Source organism: Anser cygnoides, chromosome 24 (assembly GCF_040182565.1).
Source record: "Anser cygnoides isolate HZ-2024a breed goose chromosome 24, Taihu_goose_T2T_genome, whole genome shotgun sequence".
Lineage (NCBI taxonomy): Eukaryota > Metazoa > Chordata > Aves > Anseriformes > Anatidae > Anser > Anser cygnoides.
Window position 1 is genome coordinate 6725506 of NC_089896.1, and position 18741 is coordinate 6744246.

At 53.2% G+C, this 18741-nt stretch overlaps 2 protein-coding genes across 3 annotated transcripts; one reads left to right on the forward strand and one right to left on the reverse strand.

The window, feature by feature from the left end:
• Positions 1-368: 368 nt before the first annotated feature.
• Positions 369-8594, forward strand: RBBP4 (RB binding protein 4, chromatin remodeling factor). Its single transcript, XM_048049601.2, has 12 exons — positions 369-526; positions 1040-1187; positions 1595-1740; positions 3014-3187; positions 4126-4241; positions 4406-4566; positions 4677-4803; positions 4911-4988; positions 6115-6191; positions 6298-6355; positions 6468-6578; positions 7456-8594. Exons 1-12 carry the CDS (start codon positions 511-513, stop codon positions 7519-7521), a joined length of 1278 nt encoding a protein of 425 aa, XP_047905558.1. The 5' UTR covers positions 369-510; the 3' UTR covers positions 7522-8594.
• A 452-nt stretch (positions 8595-9046) lies between these two features.
• SYNC (syncoilin, intermediate filament protein) lies at positions 9047-15728 on the reverse strand. Of its 2 annotated transcripts, none has more exons than XM_048049583.2 (4): positions 15576-15728; positions 11947-13497; positions 10756-10880; positions 9047-9600 (listed from the first exon to the last, which is right to left on the reverse strand). In XM_048049583.2, the coding sequence occupies exons 2-4, from the start codon at positions 13267-13269 to the stop codon at positions 9537-9539; spliced, it is 1512 nt and encodes a 503-aa protein (XP_047905540.2). In that variant the 5' UTR covers positions 13270-13497; positions 15576-15728; the 3' UTR covers positions 9047-9536. The 2 variants fall into 2 exon arrangements, with proteins under 2 accessions (XP_047905540.2, XP_066838584.1); XM_066982483.1 differs by lacking the exon at positions 15576-15728 and adding an exon at positions 14613-14780.
• Positions 15729-18741: the final 3013 nt, after the last annotated feature.

Sequence of the window (18741 nt, forward strand, 5' to 3'; positions counted from 1 at the left end):
GCTAGGTCTGCACGTTGTGAAGGGGAGTTGGGGGAAAAACGCAACGATGGGCGGCTGCGGGCGGCGCAGGGCCCCAGGGGGTGCTCTGGAGGCGCTCAGGACCGGGCCAGGCCCCACACGTTGCCCCCGGTACCGGCGGGAGCCGCCCCCCCCCCCCCACGGGCCTGCCCGCGGGCGCTGCCCCTTTAAGAGCTGCTCGAGGGGCTCGCGCCGCCCGCCCCTTCCCCTGCGCAAAATGGCGGCTCCCAGGGGAGCTTCACCCCCCCTCCCCTTTCCCTCCCGGCCTCCCTCCCACGTGACCTCCGCGCGCGCTCGCGCGGCCGGCCTGTCCCCGCCCCGTGCCGCTCCCCGATTGGCCGCGGCCTCCCGGCGGCGGGCGCCGATTGGGCGGCGTTGGCGCGCGAACGGGGGTGCGCGGCGCGCCGGGGCGGCAGGCGGCGGGGGCAGGGAACAATAGAGCCGCGGCCCGACGGCTCCGCGCGGCCCCGCAGCGCCCGCCGCCGCCCCGCCATGGCGGACAAGGAAGGTACGGCCCGGCCCCGAGGCTCCGCCAGGCCCCGGCCAGGCCCCGCCGCGCTCGGGGACAGCCTGCGCGGACCGGGGGCGGCTCCGCCAGGGGGCGCGCAGCGGGCAGGGCCTCGCCGGGCCTGTGGGGCCTGCACCGGGCCGGGGGAGGGCGGGGGGAGGCCCCGCGGTGCTCCCGGGGCCCGTGAGGCTGCGGCGGGATGAGGGGGGCCTGGGGGGGCCGCGCCTGGGCCCGGGCCCGGGCCCGGGGAGCCCCGGGGGGTTGCGGGCTGCCGGGCCCAGGCGCTCGGTAGCAGCTCGGGGCCGCCCCCGCCTGCACGGGGCCGGGGCTGCTCCGGGCCCCGCAGCGCCTGAGGCAGCGGGGTTCGGGGCCCGGGGCTGTGCCCGCAGGGCCGTGTGACCACAAACCGGTGCGCATCGTGCTGGGCTCCCCGCTCAGTGCCCGTTTGTGACACTGTGTGTGTATTATAACTGTATTCACAACGCTAACGTGTGGTTTTTAAAAAAAAAATAGCAGCCTTTGATGATGCAGTGGAAGAACGCGTGATCAACGAAGAGTACAAAATATGGAAGAAGAATACTCCCTTCTTGTACGACTTGGTTATGACCCACGCTCTGGAATGGCCCAGCTTGACTGCGCAGTGGCTGCCGGATGTAACAAGGTGAGCTGCTCCTTCTCGTTAAACCACGGTAAATAGTAAATCTAGGATCCTTTATATTTTTTTGTTGAAGTAAGGCATTATATGATTCCTTTCTGTCTTAATTGCTTTTTGTGTCCTTGCCTTGCCAGCAGCAAGTTGAGGACCACAAATATTAGAGTCAGTGCAGACACTTTTATATTTAGGAAAATAAAACCCTTTTATCACTGAGAAGATATTTTCACACCCTTGATTTGATGCTTTTCTTCCTTCCGCTTCACCCTCTTTGAAAACAAAAGTCTCCTTTCTTCCAACGTATTAGTAAATATAAATATAACTTCAGTATAATCACTATAATCAAAGGCTATTGCAGTCAGCTTAGTGTTTGTGTGAACCCCTTTTGTTTCTCATGTAAGTCTCTCCTCTTGCAGACCTGAGGGCAAAGACTTCAGTATTCATCGGTTAGTGCTGGGCACCCATACTTCAGATGAACAAAATCATCTCGTGATAGCTAGCGTGCAGCTGCCGAATGACGATGCGCAGTTTGATGCTTCACACTATGATAGTGAGAAGGGAGGTAAGGGAGCAAAGGTGTCAACCAGGTGGAGTTTTAACCATTTTTTCCTCCTCCTATCGGTTGAATATTTCTTTTTTCTTAACGTTCAGGTAATAAAATTCAGATACTACTCCTAAACTGGTTGGTTTATTTCTAAGTGGTATCCTTACTTAATGGACAAATACTGTGTTTGATGTATCTGCATAATGTCTTGGAAGACCTATTGAAAAAGTAAGCAGGGAAAAACTTCACCCCTCTATTTTTCATCGTGAGTCGACAATGAATTTCTTGGAGTACTGCTTACCTGGTTTTTATCATCACTTTTGCATTACATAACCTCAGTGAGAAAGTCACTCACGTAAAAGGATGTTTTATTTCAGAGGAGTGTATCACTTCAAATGTTCTCCTCTAGTCTGAATTCTGCTGCCTGATACTTGTGCCAGCCTGACTTGGATAAAAAGATGACTGTATTTTGTTCAGCGTATCAGCCTTGAATTTGATGCTTTCTGTAATCTTAGTTGGCTCTCAGCATTGCTGCAAGTTAGGCACTTCTCACTTTTGTGTGCTTGAATCAATCTTTTTACGTGGCGAAAGTCCTCAATGACCTAATGTTAGCTTTTGTTTTTACCAGAAGCCTGGATTATGCAATTTGTGTTTTGATCTTTGGGCTTCTTAGAGTTATCGATGAACACAATGTTGTCTAATAAATACTTAGTTTCTATTCTATCTTGATATTTTTCAAAAATACACTATTCTGATTAAAAAAAAAACTGCAAACCTTCTTTTTGCCAGAATGTTGCTGTGCAAGTTCCTTAAAATAGTAAGTTACTGTAACTAACTATAGAGATATAAGGTGACTTTAGCAAGTTACATAGTTTCACGTTTCAAACCTTGTGCAGCAATTTCTTTGTACCACAATTTTGTCTGTTCTGCAATGCTGAGCTTTGATGTATTTGAAAGTGATGTTACAATACATTAATTTTAAATATACAGCACATATCTTCATTACAGATAAGAATTTTAAGTGGGATGAATTTGGGACTTGTTTTGTTCTAGGAGAAAACAGTCTTTAACTGTCTCTAAACTTAACCGAAATCCTGATATTTTTATGTTATAAATACAGATATTTAAGGCAATGTGCCATTTGAAAACTGGATTCTTCTAGTTGTATGTTCTTGTGACTATTCCCCCAGAATAAGTAGTACCAGTAACTGAGTCTGGATCTGTGTGTCTTGATCTGAAAATGAGTAATTGTTTACAACTATTAAATTCCTTTTTTTTTTTTTTTTTCCAGAGTTTGGAGGCTTTGGGTCAGTTAGTGGAAAAATTGAAATCGAAATCAAGATAAATCACGAGGGCGAAGTGAACAGAGCGCGTTACATGCCACAGAACCCCTGCATCATTGCCACAAAGACTCCATCCAGCGATGTCCTCGTCTTTGATTACACCAAACACCCTTCTAAGCCAGGTGACTGAATCTTTGTCATGTCTGTGCTTCAGAGGTCATTAGAATATAAATGACAGCCGTTTCGTAAGAAAAGATTCTTAAGAAAAAGCTGATGTAGTGCAGAAGAGGTTGAAAACTCTTGTGGGTTGCATATCACTTGTAATTTTAGAGGAAAGTGGGCATTTAGTGTAAAAGGTTATTTTGTAGAGACCTGAACGTACATAGCTGATGTGTATCAGTACAAAGGTACGTGTTTTTCTCTTGCTGTTTTCCTGTGTTTTGCCATGTCAGTGTATGTGATGGTATTTGGAGTGGTAGAAGGTGGCTTGCTGGAAATGATATGATCTGCTGGGTAGCTGAACTGTTGTCTTGATCTGTAAGGATATTACCTCTCATTTACTGATGAGCTTGGCAAGATCACAGAGAGTAACTAGTTCTGCCAGTTACGGGGAAGATCAGAAGTGTATTTATCGCTTTTGAAGTAGGGTTGGAGATGATGAGAGAGAAAGAACAATACTCCACCAGCAGAATATTTAGGAAGAATTTTCTGAGCAGTAATTGAGTTGGGCTGCTGCTGTTCCTTCATCCAGCTAGACCAGGTGTGTCATGCCAGGGTATGAAGGTGGCTACTGGGCTTCTTTGACTCTTCAGCAGGTAGCATAGCACTAATTTAGAAAGGGCCACTGGTAGGTCATCCAGCCTAAACATTTGCAGCTTTGAAAAAATCTGCAGTGTGTGTCTATTGGGCTAAGCAGACAAACTGCTCTGTGCTGTCTCACTGCTTTTTGTTTTAATGAGGTGATTCGTAGGTTGGGGGTAATGCTCGAAAGAACAAGGAGGCATCCTGTTGGAAATACAAAGCGAAGTTTAGTAAAGCACGGTAGAACTTAATGCCAGGTATTCCACGATGCACTGAAAGTGATACTAAGCATTGGAGTTCTTATGCTGCTGCTTTACAGACCCTTCTGGAGAGTGTAACCCTGATCTGCGTCTTCGTGGACACCAGAAAGAAGGTTATGGGCTGTCATGGAACCCAAACCTGAGCGGGCATTTGCTTAGTGCTTCTGATGATCATGTGAGTATTTTAAATATTAGCTGGGGTACAACCTACACTTTATTTGTGACCCTCGGCAAAAGGTTAAAACTGTTTTTCTTTTTTGAGGGGGAGGAGGCAGGGGAGGTGAAGAGAATTTCTGTCTCAAGATTCAAATTTATTTTGTTTTATTTTTTTTTTTTAAGACTATTTGTTTGTGGGATATTAGTGCTGTTCCAAAAGAAGGTAAAGTGGTGGATGCGAAGACCATCTTCACAGGGCACACGGCGGTAGTGGAAGATGTATCTTGGCACCTGCTCCACGAATCTCTTTTTGGGTCTGTTGCTGATGATCAGAAGCTCATGATGTAAGTGGGGTAATGTCTTTAGAGACTGAGCACTTCTGTCTGTTTTGCTTTCCCAGCTGTCCCCAAGTCCATCAGTAAAATGGGATTTAAGCCTTTATTTCTCCTTACAGCTGGGATACTCGGTCAAACAACACCTCCAAACCTAGTCACTCGGTGGATGCTCATACAGCTGAAGTCAACTGCCTCTCTTTCAATCCCTACAGTGAGTTTATCCTGGCTACAGGATCAGCCGACAAGGTAGGTCTGCCTTGAACTTGGAACATATTTGTTTAGTTTCTGATGTGTAAATGTAGATGTGTTATATTGGTTACTTCAGAAAAAAATGTTTTTGTGTCTTTGACTAGACTGTCGCATTATGGGACTTGAGGAACTTAAAACTGAAGTTGCACTCCTTTGAATCACATAAAGATGAGATATTTCAGGTATAACAAAATATCTTTCTTTTATGCTCTTAGTTCTACTTAGACGGCTGGGAAAAATGGAGAGTGTTCTTTTCCTCTATGTTTTTATTAAGTGTACTTGTGCTTAAAAGTCTCATGTGTTCTTTTCTCTCATCTGCTTATAATTTTCTGGTTTATTGTTGTAGAGATGTGTAGCTTTCTGTGTGGGGGGCAACTCCAGCACAGTTTAGAGTATCCAGAAAGCCAGGGTCAGAATGTAACAAGGAAGTGTTTGAGAGTTTTGTCCACAATGCTAAGAGTGAAATACTAGCAGTACAGAGTAAATGTAAATTATTCATGGTAGCAGATTGAAGCAGGGAGGCACAGTGAAATGGCTGCAGTGTTTTCATCTTCTCAGCTTGGTCCTGTAAGAAGGTTTTAGCTGGTAATCACTAAAGGGGACTGCTGGACCGTCTTGTGACAAAAAATAATTGCTAATTTTGCTGGTTGTAAATATAGAAAGTTAACATCACTGGTAGCATGTGCTTAGCAGTTACAATATTTCCATCTCCAGCTCATGCATTAGTCAGAACCAAAATATGTAGAAGGATTTTTTTGTAGAAGGGTTGGTACTTAAAAGATTCTGTACATAATTTTATTTAGAGGTAACTAGAGTCTTAAATGTCAGGTTAGTATGCAGAATTGTCTTCTTTTGTAATCCTGTGATCCTAGTGAGTGGTACGTTTTGGAGAGATTTATCTCCAGCAGCCATGGTTAATGTGAGCTTTTGGGCAGTTAAGCTGTATTGCAGCGATTTTCTTTTCATGTGTAAACCATACTTACTATTTAAGGAATCTGTAGTTTATATTCGTGCAGTCCTTATTAAGGAGTAGCTAATATCCTTGAGAGTTGTTTAAACTTCTTAACATGTGGCGTTCGTTAGAGGAGAGGGTATGTGTGGTACCATTTTGGTGCTCAAATGCCTTGTGAGTATATAAACTAATTGCTATCTTAGGAATGTAATTATTGGGCACATTTATATTTTGAGTTAATAGTGATTTGCATTTTCATAAAGCTCTCGTAAGATACAGTGGTGTTTGCTGTGAATGTCAGCAATGTTATGGCTTCTTAAAACTAATTTGCTTTCTAAATTCATCCTTGTCTGCAGGTTCAGTGGTCTCCCCATAATGAAACTATATTGGCCTCCAGTGGCACTGACCGCAGGCTAAATGTTTGGGACTTGAGGTAAATCCCAAATTAGTCAAGTTGTCATGACAAAATATTATTGATGAACTGCATCACAAAAAACAACAACAAAATAAACACAACCTTTTCATTTTTTCTTTTAAAGTAAAATTGGAGAAGAACAGTCCCCTGAGGATGCTGAAGATGGTCCCCCAGAGCTATTGGTAAGTCTTTTGAATCTCATTGATCGTTTTGACCTATGTCACTCATGTCTGTAACATAGATTTGAAAATGTTACCACCACCACCACTGTTTTTTTTCTTTCTCCTGTACTAGTTTATTCATGGTGGTCATACTGCAAAGATATCTGATTTCTCGTGGAATCCCAATGAACCCTGGGTAATCTGTTCTGTATCAGAAGATAATATCATGCAAGTCTGGCAAATGGTAAGTTGTTTGGGAAAGTGCAGGAAGTGGTAGATAAGAGAGTGTTGAACTGCCTGAATTTCAGCATTCCTGATTTATTTACAGCTCTCAGAATGACTTGCTTTGTAGAGCTGCCTAAGTCTCAAATGGGTTGTGAAATCCGTTTTAGATTTGGTAGAAACAAGGGTTTACAAATACTGAGAAATTGTTTTATTTCTCTATTTAAAAGGAAAAAAAAAAGGAGTACTGGTGTAGAAGTAATTTTTTTCTTTTTGTGCTTGAATGAAAACAGTGTGTTTAAAAAAAAAAAGTGAAATTAAGGTTTCTGTTAGTTACTGTTGTTAACAAATGAAATGTTTGCAGATGATATAAATATCCCCCTGTGGATGGAGAGGAGTGAATAGAAAAAGCTTGCTAGTTTAAATTACCAGCTGTTGAAAGTTTTGGAGAACAATCTTGTGCAGTTCGAATAACCTCTCAAAGGACCATTCTTCTAATTTTGGTTTATTTATAGATTGGTTCACAGAGGCTTTGTCCTAGCAGCATTCTATATAGTTCTTCTGGAAGGTGCTGCTGCAAAGTAAAGGATCTATTAAACATATGCACAGTAGTCTTAACTGAAATAAGCCCTGCAGTGGTCTCTACTTTTAAGAAGTCAGATTTCCACAAGCTCCATACAGTAACTTAGGGTACTTCTCAAATGTTTTGAAGACATTGCTATATCCAAAAAGAAATCTGTGTTGCAGCTTTTATGTTAAATAGCCTTGAGGGATCAGGGATAGGTAACTTACACGTGCAGATAAAAACCTGCCAGAACTTCTGGAAATGTTCTAGCAGATGGAGTCCTGTTAAATGAGGTGGTAAGTGCTTCGTCAGTTCCTCCGCTTCTGTCTTGCAGGCAGAAAACATATACAATGATGAAGATCCTGAAGGAAGTGTGGATCCAGAAGGTCAAGGATCCTAGATGATAACTCTTCCTGTTTTTAGTCTTTTTCCTTCTCTTCCTTCTCAACCCGATACTGACTTAACACTGGTTTTGAGACACACGTAGACTTTGTTCAGCCATCCTTCTGTAGATACCATCAACTGCTTTTTATCCCAGACAGTGAGTACTCCCTAAGGAAAGGGCTTAGCCCACTTAGCCCAACTCAGCTGGTTCCGCACTGTAGCTCCTTGGTCATATTTCCTACAGCAACCTCTTGTGTATAGAGCTGGCTGTCCCGTTTTAGCTGCTTTCCTCATACAGAGCGAACTTTTTTTTTCTCCTTATTTTGTCTTTAGCTTGCTACGGCTTTTGCCTAATTTAAACAAAAGTTAAATCAGTAGAGCTGCCAGAATATGCTTAAGCCAATGGAGATGATACAAGTGTTAATCCACTGGCAGTTCAGAAATGGAGTGTGGAAGGTCTTGCCCTGTTCAGTACAGCTCAGAAGTCTTGTGATTCCTTTAGTTAATCTGTACCTGTGTGGCTTTTTCTGCCTCTGCAGATACAAAAAAAAAAAAGGCAAAAAAAGACTAGCAGATTCTGACTTGAACTGAAATGATTTCTTTCTATATTTTTTTTCTCTACTGGTAATTCTGGGTTTTTCATTCCTTCCTTTGGTCCTATCCCTTTTCTCCGGTCTGCTGGGTGACAGCAGTTTGGATACATTCAGCTGTTCCTGCAGAGCATTGTTCACCTTCCATGTATCTTGCTCTATTGTGTGTTTCTTGAGCTGTGTTTTCACATATATTTCTTTCCTTTCTGTGAAATGGTTTTAAAAACTTGGGGCCACCAAGTTGTAAAGGTGTATGTTTTTACCAGCTGATGTCCCACAGAAGGCATGTCCCGTAATCTAAAACAGCATTGGTAGCTGGTACATGTAAAGCAAATTACATGTGGATGAACTACCTTTTTTAGGAGTTAGTCCTTGACCACTAGATCCTGCCCATCTTCCACTAGGGTGTCCTGTTCCACCAGCAACCTGTTACTCTCCATGTTCTTCATGACTAATTGCGTGTAAGTGCTTCAGATGGAATAAATTTTTTCTACATAAACGCTGCATTGCTGTGTGGTTTTGTGCTGATGGTTTCCTTCTGCATTGACTGTTTTCTTGAGAGTGAACTATTTCTTCAGAAAGCAGAGAAAGCGAGCATAAAGCAAGGGCGTAATCTCTACCTGTATGTGCCCTATGAGAGGGTAGGTGCTGGTATGTCTAGTCCTTACGTTTATAATGCATGCTTCTTCAACACCACCTCCTCCTGTTTCTGCTCCTTGCTTTGTGCAGTAAGCACTTAATAGCTCCAAGCAGTTGGGAACGCACGGGAGGGAGTGTGCCTTCCACCTGAGGTGTGCTGCTGTCTGAGTATTGGGTCTGCCTGTAGCCCTGACACAAGAATGATATATTTTTATGTAGTCTGCAGCGTGAATAGTTGGACACCTTACACGCACCATGGTTTGGCACACAAGCTTATTTTCCTTTGAGACACAACTTCAAGAAATCAAAAGCTCCTTAAACTGACCTTTATTTTCAGTGTGAGACTTTATATAAAGTGGAAACCTTTTATCCACAAGCTTCAGTTTCTGTGGCCCACATTGGAGCATGTCACAATACAGCAGACAGCACTTGAATTACAAAAGAGTCCTGTTAAAAGGATAAAGCTTCACCTGTATGTAAACTTCAAAAATCAACCCCCAACACCGCCTTCCCCAACACAACCTTCTGTGCAAGCTTACAATCCATCTAGGGAACAAGACAAGATACATTTTCCAAACACAGCAAAACATACATTGTTATTCTTCATATATGTCCTTTTATCAGTGCAAGTATAATTTTCTCTGCTCCTCTGTGGAAAAGCAGTTTTACAAGAAGATCAGCAGCACTCTGGCATTCCTGACTTCAGGCAGCCGCTGTACAGCAGGCGAGATAAGCAGTGAAAGGAAACGTCCCCTGCAGCTGCCTCTGTCCTCCGCTTCTGCTGTGAAGAAGTGTGTCGTTTCTAACAGTCTTCGTCTGCTTTTTCTTCTTTTTTGCAAAGGTGTCCGTAGATTTCTAAGCAGCCCCTGTATGGGTAGAAAGTGAATTTAGTGTCCCGAATATGGAATATATGAAATGTGTACGCTCTTCTGGCTGGAGAAAATGGGCAACGGAGAGACTACTTCTGAAAAGTCTTCCATTTCATGATGTGGAAGGAAAGCAATCAGGTGACACTAACACTGGCTCAGCACGTGGTGCTGTGGCTGTGCAGACGCAGGGCCAGCCCCACCAGAGCCCTTGGCAGTCTCGCGAGCTCTGGCAGGAGGGAACCTGAGGTCTGGTGCAAGCTGCAGGAGGAGGCAGCTCAAATGTACGTAACTCAGGTCCCCGGTTCAAATGTGGAACTCGAGGTGCCCTGACGTTTAGGAGATCTGGAGCCCCGTCACTTCCCATGATGGCAATTTGCAGATCCCCAGGAATTAAGAGTCTGCAGCTGCACCTGGGCTTGGATGTTGGCCTCTGCAGCCTGCGATTCAGACAGACCCCACGCAGCAGAGACGTGGGGTTGCTGGGATCTGTTCAGAGTTGTCAATGCGGTTACCCTCGTTAATAAATCCTGCACTGACTGCTGATATGACAGGCCAAAACAGGAAGATCGCCTTGCCCTGGCTTATCATGCTACAGTCTTTCGTGGATAAAAGAGAACTGCAGCTGCTGGTGGTGGGCAATGCCCTCCCGTGGCACATGGGGAAGGGGAAAAAGGAATCCTACAGTGGCAGTAAAGCTCCGGAAAATGCTTAAGAATGTGCACAGCTGAGATTGGAGGAATGCACAACAATGCAAAGCCTGGTAAGTAAAATAGTCCCCAAACCGAGGGACATTTTCTGGAGCTTTAAAACCTGTATAGTGAAGAAGTCTGGAGTGAAAGCAGCCGTGTAGGTTCATAAGCAGGAGGTGGGTCTCTGTTGAAGAGCATCTGCAGCAACGTTCCCAAACCGAGAACTCTGCTCCCTTCCATGTGTTCCTAGGGAAATATTTTTTTTTAAGTTGCCGCGCCTGCCTCTTGGAAGGCAGCCCCTGCTTCTATTTTGCACAGAACTTTCCATGACATCGCTACATGGCAAAGGGTCGGAGTTTCCACGGCCGCAGCCGTGCCCGTGCCTTCCGCGTGTGCGGGGCGAGGAGCGCCAGGCTCGCCCGCTGCCAGCCCTCCCCGGCCACCTCGGGACGGACAGACTGACTTGTAAATGGACAGCTCCTGGTGCAGGCTGCTCCGCAGCTCCTCCAGCTCCTGGTTCTTGCGCTGCTGGAGCTGGACGCCGTTCTTCAGCTCCTTCAGCCTGTCCTCCAGCTCCTCCACTTGCTCCTGGGGGTGAAGAAGCCAAGACCGAGTTATGGGGGAGCAGCTGTGCGCCGTACGGGGCTCTGCCCGTCCGTGCTCTGCTCCAGGCAGGAGCAGCCAGGCCAGCAGCTGCCAGCCATGGTGTTAAGAAGCCTCTGCAGAAAAGCTTTGCTTTCCTACGAAGGTGGGAGCCAGGGCTGGAATGCAGCGCGTGCTTTGGCTTCCCTGCTGGCTGGATTTGTCCCTTACGCTGCTAGGTGTGCGTTTGAAAAGCTGTCAGCGCTGTGTAAATCTAAAACCCTTGAGAAGATAAACAGGACTGGGAAAAATAAAATGTGGAGGCACACCAGGGGCTCCCCAAGGTCCCAGCTGCTGAGCGAGGTGGGATCCTGGAGGTCCCCGTGCTGCAGCCACAGCCCCGGCCAGCCCCAGTCTGTGGGGACGCCGGCTCCGGGCAGCGGTGGTGGCCGGGAATCTTGGCAGCGAGACGGGTGGCAGAGCCGCCTTGCCAAATGTGCTCTTGTGGATATTGAATTGCATTTTCTCTCTGCACGAGGTGATGCGGGGGATGCCTGGCACGGCCCCACGTCTCTTTTCCAGCACCCACAAGCAGCTTTCATCAAATGCTGAGCTGCGGTGCTGGTGCTGTACCTGCACCTCCTGTCTGTCCCCTGGGGTATCGGGACGTGTCTGCACGTTTCTGGGCTGACACGGCTTTACCTGGAGCAGCAGCCTGATGACCCACGTGTGGGCCTGCCCTGGAGGGCTTCCCAAAACGCAGAGTGTTTGCTCATGCCTATGTAATGGTCTTTTCATGCTGAGCATCCAGACCAAGCAAGGCACAGTGCTGCTGAGTCACCGAGTTTTAGACTTTGGGGCTTCTTCAGGGGCACGAAGTAAATCCTCAAGGAGAAAAGTGTCAGGGAGGGGGATGCATCTGACTTGAACCCACGGGAGATATTTCACTTCGCTGCCCTCCTTATCCACCCCTCTCCCCCCTTGTCCCTACGAGCCAGCCCTTTGACATCCTCATCCTTTGTGCCCCCAGACAGCGATTCCCAAACCTGAACGCACCGCCGAGGACGCCTACCCGGTACTGCCCGACCTCTTCATCACGCTTCTGCTTGACGAGGATGATCTGCTCCTCCAGGCTCCTGTTCTGCAGCCGCAGCCGGCTGACCTCCCCCTGCAAGGGCCGCAGGGCCTCCTTCATCTCCTGCATCTCCCCCTGCAGCGCCTGCAGCGCCTTGGCCCCGGCCTCGCGCCGCTCCAGCAGCCGCAGCAGCTGGGGCTCGTAGTGCTCCTCCAGCCCCCGGCGGCTCTGCGCCACGAAGCTCTCGAACTCCATGGAGAGCCGGCGGCTCTCCTGCAGGTACTGGTTGTCCTCCCGACGCGGCGGAGCCTCCAGCCGCTGCCGCAGCGCCTCCTTCTCCTTCTCGCAGGTCTCCTTCAGGCGGGACAGCTCGCCGGAGAGCTGCCCAGCCTGGGTCTCCAGCTCGCCGCGGTAGGCAGCGTGCTGGGAGAGGTCGTGGCGCCGGCTCTCCAGCTGGTACTGGCAGGCCACGCACTCCTTCGTCACCTTGAAGAGCTTCTGCTTGATCTGTCGGATCTCATCCTTCAGGTTGTCTCTCTCCAGCTCCACCTTGGCCAGCAGCCGGCAGGCGGCCTGGATCTCCTCGTGGGCATGGCGGATCTCCTGCAGCGCCGGCTCCCGCAGCTGCGCCAGCTCCTCGATCAGGCTGTCGCGCTCTTTCTCCAGCTGTTCCACGGCTTCAATGCACTCCTGGAAGTAGTCGCCCAGCTCTTCGAGGGTGAGGCACCGACACTCTGTGCCCTCCGTGTCCAACGGGGTGCCTGCCCCCTCCGCATCCATGTCCAGTGGGATCCCTGCCCCCTCTGCGTCTACCTCTGGTGGGATCCCTGCCCCGTCTGTGTCCATGTACAGCGGGATCCCTGCCCCGTCTGCGTCCACATCCAGCAGGAGTCCTGCTCCATCCACATTCAGTGGAAACCCTGTCCCACTGGCATCCATGTCCAGCAGGATCCCTGCTCCATCCGCTTCCACATCTAATGGGATCCCTGCTGCATCCACATCCAGCAGGATACCTGCTCCATCTGCTTCTGCATCCAGTGGGATTCCTGCCCCATCCACATCCAGCGGGATCCCTGTCCCACTGGCATCCATGTCCAGCAGGATCCCTACTTCATCTGCTTCCACAGCTACCGGTATCCCTGCTCCATCCACATCCAGGGGGATCCCTGCGCCATCTGCTTCTGCATCCAGTGGGATTCCTGCCCCGTCCACCTCCAGTGGGATTCCTGCCCCGTCCACCTCCAGTGGGATTCCTGCCCCGTCCACATCCAACGGGGCTCCTGCCCCGGCTGCGTGCTCACCCAGCAGTGGCCCTGGCATGCTGAGGTTCAAGGCAGCGTCCCCGACGTCCGCCTGCAGCTCCTGGCAGGCTCCTGGGCTGCCCACACGTGCAGGAGCAGCCCCCGCGCAACCAGCGCTGGCTCTGAGGGGCTGCGCGGAGCCTCCGGGTGCGGAGGAGCGCCCGCAGCCTGTCCCTGCGGGGCCGGGGCCGCTCCTGCTTCATCCAGCCGCGGTTCTGGAGGGGGCTCTGGCTCTGCCATCAGGTCCCTGCAAAGGAGAGGAGACGTCAGCCAGCACAGTGACTGCCACGGGTCCCTGCACTCCCTGTGCAGACTGGGCAGCGGTGCCGCTTGCGTGGCCTGAGGACAACTTTGACCCAAGCTGTTTGCTTCAACGTGGGCCAAAATAAAGGAGCAAAACCATCCCAAAGAGAATGACTGGGCCAGAGGAAGGGCGAGTGCTTCAAAACCCAGCAGCACTTCTGTCCCCGCAATGGGGAATGACCCGTGTGGGTCACCCCAGCAGCACCGCCGGCACCGGCGTGATGGCAGCGGGGTGGCCGGCGGCTCTCACGGCACGGCCGGTGAGGCGCTCCCAGTGAACGTGCCCGGATTCCAGCTCCGTGGCATAACCTCACGGCAGGGGAATGCGCTGCTAAAGCGCAGGCGGGCTCCGCGCTGGCTGAGGCCGGAGCAGAGCACGGCACCGGGCCCGCGGCAGCCCCGGCACTGGCTTTGCAGTGTCATCCGAGCCAGGCTTTATCCCCGGCAGGCACCTGCCGCCGCCACCACAAAACGCTCCCGGCTCACGTTCACCCGGGTGCTATTTGGGGCAGGAGCTGAGCACGATCCTGGGTCCGGCGGGGGTTTTTTCTGCCACGGGGGCAGCGGGGAGATGCTCTCACCTCCCGGCCCCGCGGGCTGAGCTCATATCTCGTCATCCCCAAAGGAATGAGCGCGGGCTGGCACCGAGCGGCCTCAGCTCGCTGCAACGGCTTTAAGGAAAGAACAGATTTTCACCGGTACTTTCTCTCCTAATAAGGCAGTTTTCTGCAGCGATGACACATCGCAGCCTCGGACCCAGCGGCCTGACCGCTGGGGCTGGGGAACACGGGGAGAGGTGGGGAGGGGGCTGCGCAGGGCTTAACGTGCCCCCCTCCGCTGCCAGCGTTTATTTTTCAAACTTACCAACTCCCTGCTGCGCCTGTGGGGCGCGCTCCCCCTGCCACCCCCTCGCCCCCGCTCTGGGTGCCTGCGATGCTCCCTGGGGGGGCTGAGCCTCAGCACCCCCCGTCCAGCCCAGCATCCCGGGGTCTCGCAGCGCCCTGCCCTGCCCCACGCCCCCCCCCAGCCCCTCTCCCCCCGCACCTCCCCGGCTCGTACCTTGCTCTCCAGGAGCCCGGTGCCCCCGGCGCTGTGCTGCACATGGGCTTAGCATGGGGCGGGTGGGGGTTATTAATACACGGGGCTGGAAATCAGACTCCCCCGGCAGCCGCTTCACCCGGCTGCAGCGCCAGCTGCGGGTGCTGCCGCCCTCCGCCCTGGGAGGAGGAGGAGGAGGAGGAGAAGGAGGAGGAGGAGGAGGAGGAGGAGGAGGAGAGCGGGGAGGGCCATGCCTGCATCCCTGGCAGCAGCAGCCGCAGGGCTGGCTGCAGCCCCACATCCCCAGAGCATCCCTGCCAGCCCCCATGCTGGGGGGATGTGATGGGGACATGGGGGTCCCTGGGCAGGGGGGGCGTCCCTGGGACTGCAGGGGTCTGTGTCCAGCGGGGGCGGCTGGAAGGGGCACAGCAGGGGAGGCAGCACGTGGCCGTGAATCGGTGCGGCCTTATCCTGTGCACGGAGCAGGGGTTTGGCGGGGCGCTGGCAGCACAGCGCCTCACGGCACTTGTTATTTATTGAAGCACACGAGTATATTAAATACCGGCACCTCAGGGGCTCCATCGTCCCAGTGCCTGCAGAGCGCAGCCCCCAGTTTCCCACCCGTGCCCCCCTTTCTGCTCTCCAGCCTGGGGCTGGGGGCCACGGCCGCACTCCCAGGCGCTGCCGCTGCCCTCGCTGCTGCCCTCGCCACTTGGGGCTCTGCTTTCCGCCCCTGCTCACCCACCCGCCCTCCCCGCAGGACCCCAAACCCACCCTCTGGGTTACTATTATTAGCATGTATTTATATGTAGTGCGTATTTTAGATATATTGCCACATCGGCGTGTGTGCAGTGGCCCAGGGGGGCAGCGTGGCCAGTGGGCACTTGGCCCGGCCACCCCCGGTGTGGGGCTGGAGGAGGTGAACGGCAGAAGCAACTGATTAAAGCGAAGTTAATTAATGTATCAAAGCAAAACAGAGCCTACCTCCGCCCTGGCAGTGCCCGCTCAGGAAGTCGGCACTCGCGGCTCAGGAAGTCGCCAGCTTACGTGCCCCGAAATCGCCCAGCAACGCGCACCACAGCTTGCAACATCACGAAATGCCACCCTGTCCCCGTCCCCGCGTCACCACCTCCGTCACCTTGCTCGCCGCCGGGTTTAAAATAACTGCTCTTGTCCATCTCCCGGGCCTGCTGGCACACGCGTGCAGGGGAGCAGAGCTTTAAAAGGAAAGGGAAGATTTGGGTGTTTGGCTTTTTTCAGCCCTGTTGCTTTTTTCAGCACAACCCACCTTTTTTTTCTCCCCGCTCTCTCTTTTTTTTCCATGAAGCGCCTCTCTTCGTGCTGAGGCTTTTGACTCACTAGGAGAGGAATGCTGTTAATTCGGACAAGTTGTGCGTATAAATATACATCTGTATCTGCGATTGCCAAGGGGAGAAACCTGCGGGTCAGGCGGGCCGGGTGCAGCAAACCCCTTGTAGGGGATGAGGGGAGGACAGCAGCGCCGCTGCGAGCCGGCCGGCGTGCCTGGGCACCTGCCAGGGGACGGCCGGGGGGCTGCAGGGGCTCAGCTGTTCCCGGTAAGAGGAGAGCCCCGGCTGTTTTGTGGACATAACCAGGCAACGGCCGGCTCGGGTGTCAGACCCGCCGCGGCTCCGTCCCGCGGGGTGCGACGCCCTCGTGTGCGAGCCGCCCTGGACTTTGCTCCGGCAAACAGGAGGGAGAGCGAAGGCAGGAGCGTATCTGGGAGGGGAAATGTTCCAGCTGTTGGAACAGGATAAACCACGGCGTCTCCGGCCGCTCCTCCACCCCCCGCAGCGTCCTGGCACCGGCCTGGCAAGGGCTGAAGGCAGCTGGGAGAGATCGGTGCGTGGCATCGCGGCGCCCGCCCTTCGTGCCCCTGCCTCTGGTGCTGCTGGCCCAAGGGCAGGGACGGATCCTGGGCTCTGAGGGCAGGGCTCTGTCCCAGGGCTGTCCCGACAAGCCTCGGGGACAGACTTGGGGAACCAGGGAGGCTTTGTGGCCTTGGCAGCTCCTGTGGCTCCGTCGGCGCATGCAGCACCGCAGGGCACCCAGCCCGCCCGAGCCCCAGCGACTCCAGGTGCTGCTGCCAGCCCCGCGCCCCCACACGTGGCTAACAAGGGCCCGGTGCGGGGCTCAGCACCCCGGGCCGTGTGCCGAGGCTGCGAGGGTCTGGCTGCGGCCCCATGAGCAGCGCTGCGTCCAGCCCCACGTGTGGGAGCTCAGGGGGAACGTGTGATTCATTGCCAGAGCTGGGAGAGCTTCCAGGGAAGGATCCTGGGTGGGGAGGGCGGCTGCACCCTGCCACCGCTCCGGCCCCTGCCCTCACCTCCTGCCTCAGTTTCCCCGCTGAGAGCTGAGATGCCGAGCAGCCGTGGGGACGCCGCTGTGAGAGCCAGCACGGAGCAAGCGCCGTGGTCATGTCCCAGGACCCAGTGCCTGGGGCTCGCCCCGCTCCCACCAGACCTGTCTCCAAACTCCCAGATAAGGATGCTCAGGGCCCTTGTGAGAGCGAGGCAAGGTCACCGGCAGGACGGAGGGGGAGGAGGGGGAGGAGGAGGAAGAGGAAGAGGGCAGTGTGGGCACGTACCCAGCTGGGCCTCAGGTAGAGATGAAAGTGGGAGCCCCACGGTGCCGTCCGCCCACAGCTCCAGCGGGGACCTTGGCGGCTGCAAGGGATTGGGGCTGGACCCTGCCGCAGGCTGCAGGCGCCGGCGGCTCCGCTTATCTGGGTGCCGGGGCCGCTCTCCCACAGCGAGGGGGAACCAGGAAAGTGCCGCTACTGTGACCGCTGCTGCTGAACGGACGCCGTCCTGGCCAGGGAGCGCAGCAGGGACAAGAGCTCTGTCCCTTTCGGGGACCCAGTGCCACAGCCCCTGCGAGTGCCTGCCCCGAACTGCGCTGCTTCTGCTTTATCTCCCTTTGTGCAACCCAGACACCGGCTTTAAACATTTGCGTCAAGGCTGTTTGTCCCGGCGGCGCTCCCGCAGCAGCCACCCCCGCGACGGGATCGTCCCCCGCATGCCGGCCACGCTCCGGCCATGCCCACGGTGTGCGTGTGTGTGTGTGTGTGCATGTGTGTGCATGTGTGCACGTGGCTGTGTGCATGTGTGTGTGTGTACGTGTCTATGTGCGTGCAGGTGCCTGCCTCAGCATGCAGGCTCAGCCCCCCACAAGCACCCCCAGCAGCCGCAGGGTTCCCCGAGCGGCCCCGCATGCGGCGGGCACTGGCAGGGGTGGACATGGAGGGGTCAGGCCTGAGGCATCTTTGACACAGCAGTGATGAAGCCTGGTTTCGTGACAGCCCTGCCCCGTGCACCGCTCGCTGCCGGCCCACGGGGCACTGACGGGCAGATAGCACGCCCACAGCACCCACGCAGCACCCTGGGGTGCACGGAGGAGCAGGGACCAGGCCGGGTGGGATGCACACTGCCGCTTACCCCTCACCCTTTCCCTCAGTGCGTGCCGCACACCAGAGCAAAGCGCCGTCCCCTTTCACTCCCCCAGCTTTTATAATGCACGTTTTTAAAGCAGCAAGTGCAGAGCTAATTTTAAGCACGGCAACAAATGGCCTCTGTGTCCCGGCGATCGCTAACGGGGGCACTGCTGCAGAAAGGGCTCGGCGCTGGGTTTTTCCATTTCCTGGGGCGAGCACCGGGGAGCAGCGGCTCCGGCTTCTGTCCCTTGTGGGGGGGTTTCCAGCAGCACCTCTGGCTCTGGGGTGCATTGGGGTGGGAGATGGCACCGCTGGGGCTCAGCAGGGTGGGCGGCTGGGCAAGGACCTTGTCCCCACTGCCCACAGGCACCGCAGGCGTTGATGAGTCACGAGGCTGTGCCCGTGGAGCCAGCAGGTGCCTGGCCCCGAGCACGGATCCGTTCCACTGCCTCCAGCCAGGGAAAGGGAACGTGGGCAGGGAAAGGGCCGAGGGAACCCAATTGTGCCGAGCCCGGGCCGTCCACATGCGAGCAGCAGAGCTTTGGTGACTGCCCAGGGGCTGGAGTGTGCGGTGCTGCGGCTGGTGGCACCACTGGGTGCTGCTGGGGACGCCACCTCCGTGGGGACAGGCAGGGCTTTGAGCTGCTGTCCCCTCCTGTCCTCTGCATCGCTCCCATGGGAGCCGAGCTCCAGTCA

Bases quoted from the DNA above. Each gene is read 5' to 3' on its own strand.
- RBBP4 (XM_048049601.2), top strand. The intron at 1,741-3,013 runs GTAAGGGAGCAA...TTTTTTTTCCAG, and splicing joins CTATGATAGTGAGAAGGGAG to AGTTTGGAGGCTTTGGGTCA. The intron at 4,242-4,405 runs GTGAGTATTTTA...TTTTTTTTTAAG, and splicing joins TTAGTGCTTCTGATGATCAT to ACTATTTGTTTGTGGGATAT.
- SYNC (XM_048049583.2), bottom strand. From the start codon at position 13,269: ATGCCAGGGCCACTGCTGGGTGAGCACGCAGCCGGGGCAGGAGCCCCG. The intron at 10,881-11,946 runs GTAGGCGTCCTC...CTTCACCCCCAG, and splicing joins AAGAGGTCGGGCAGTACCGG to GAGCAAGTGGAGGAGCTGGA. The intron at 9,601-10,755 runs GTCAGTCTGTCC...CTACCCATACAG, and splicing joins CAGGAGCTGTCCATTTACAA to GGGCTGCTTAGAAATCTACG.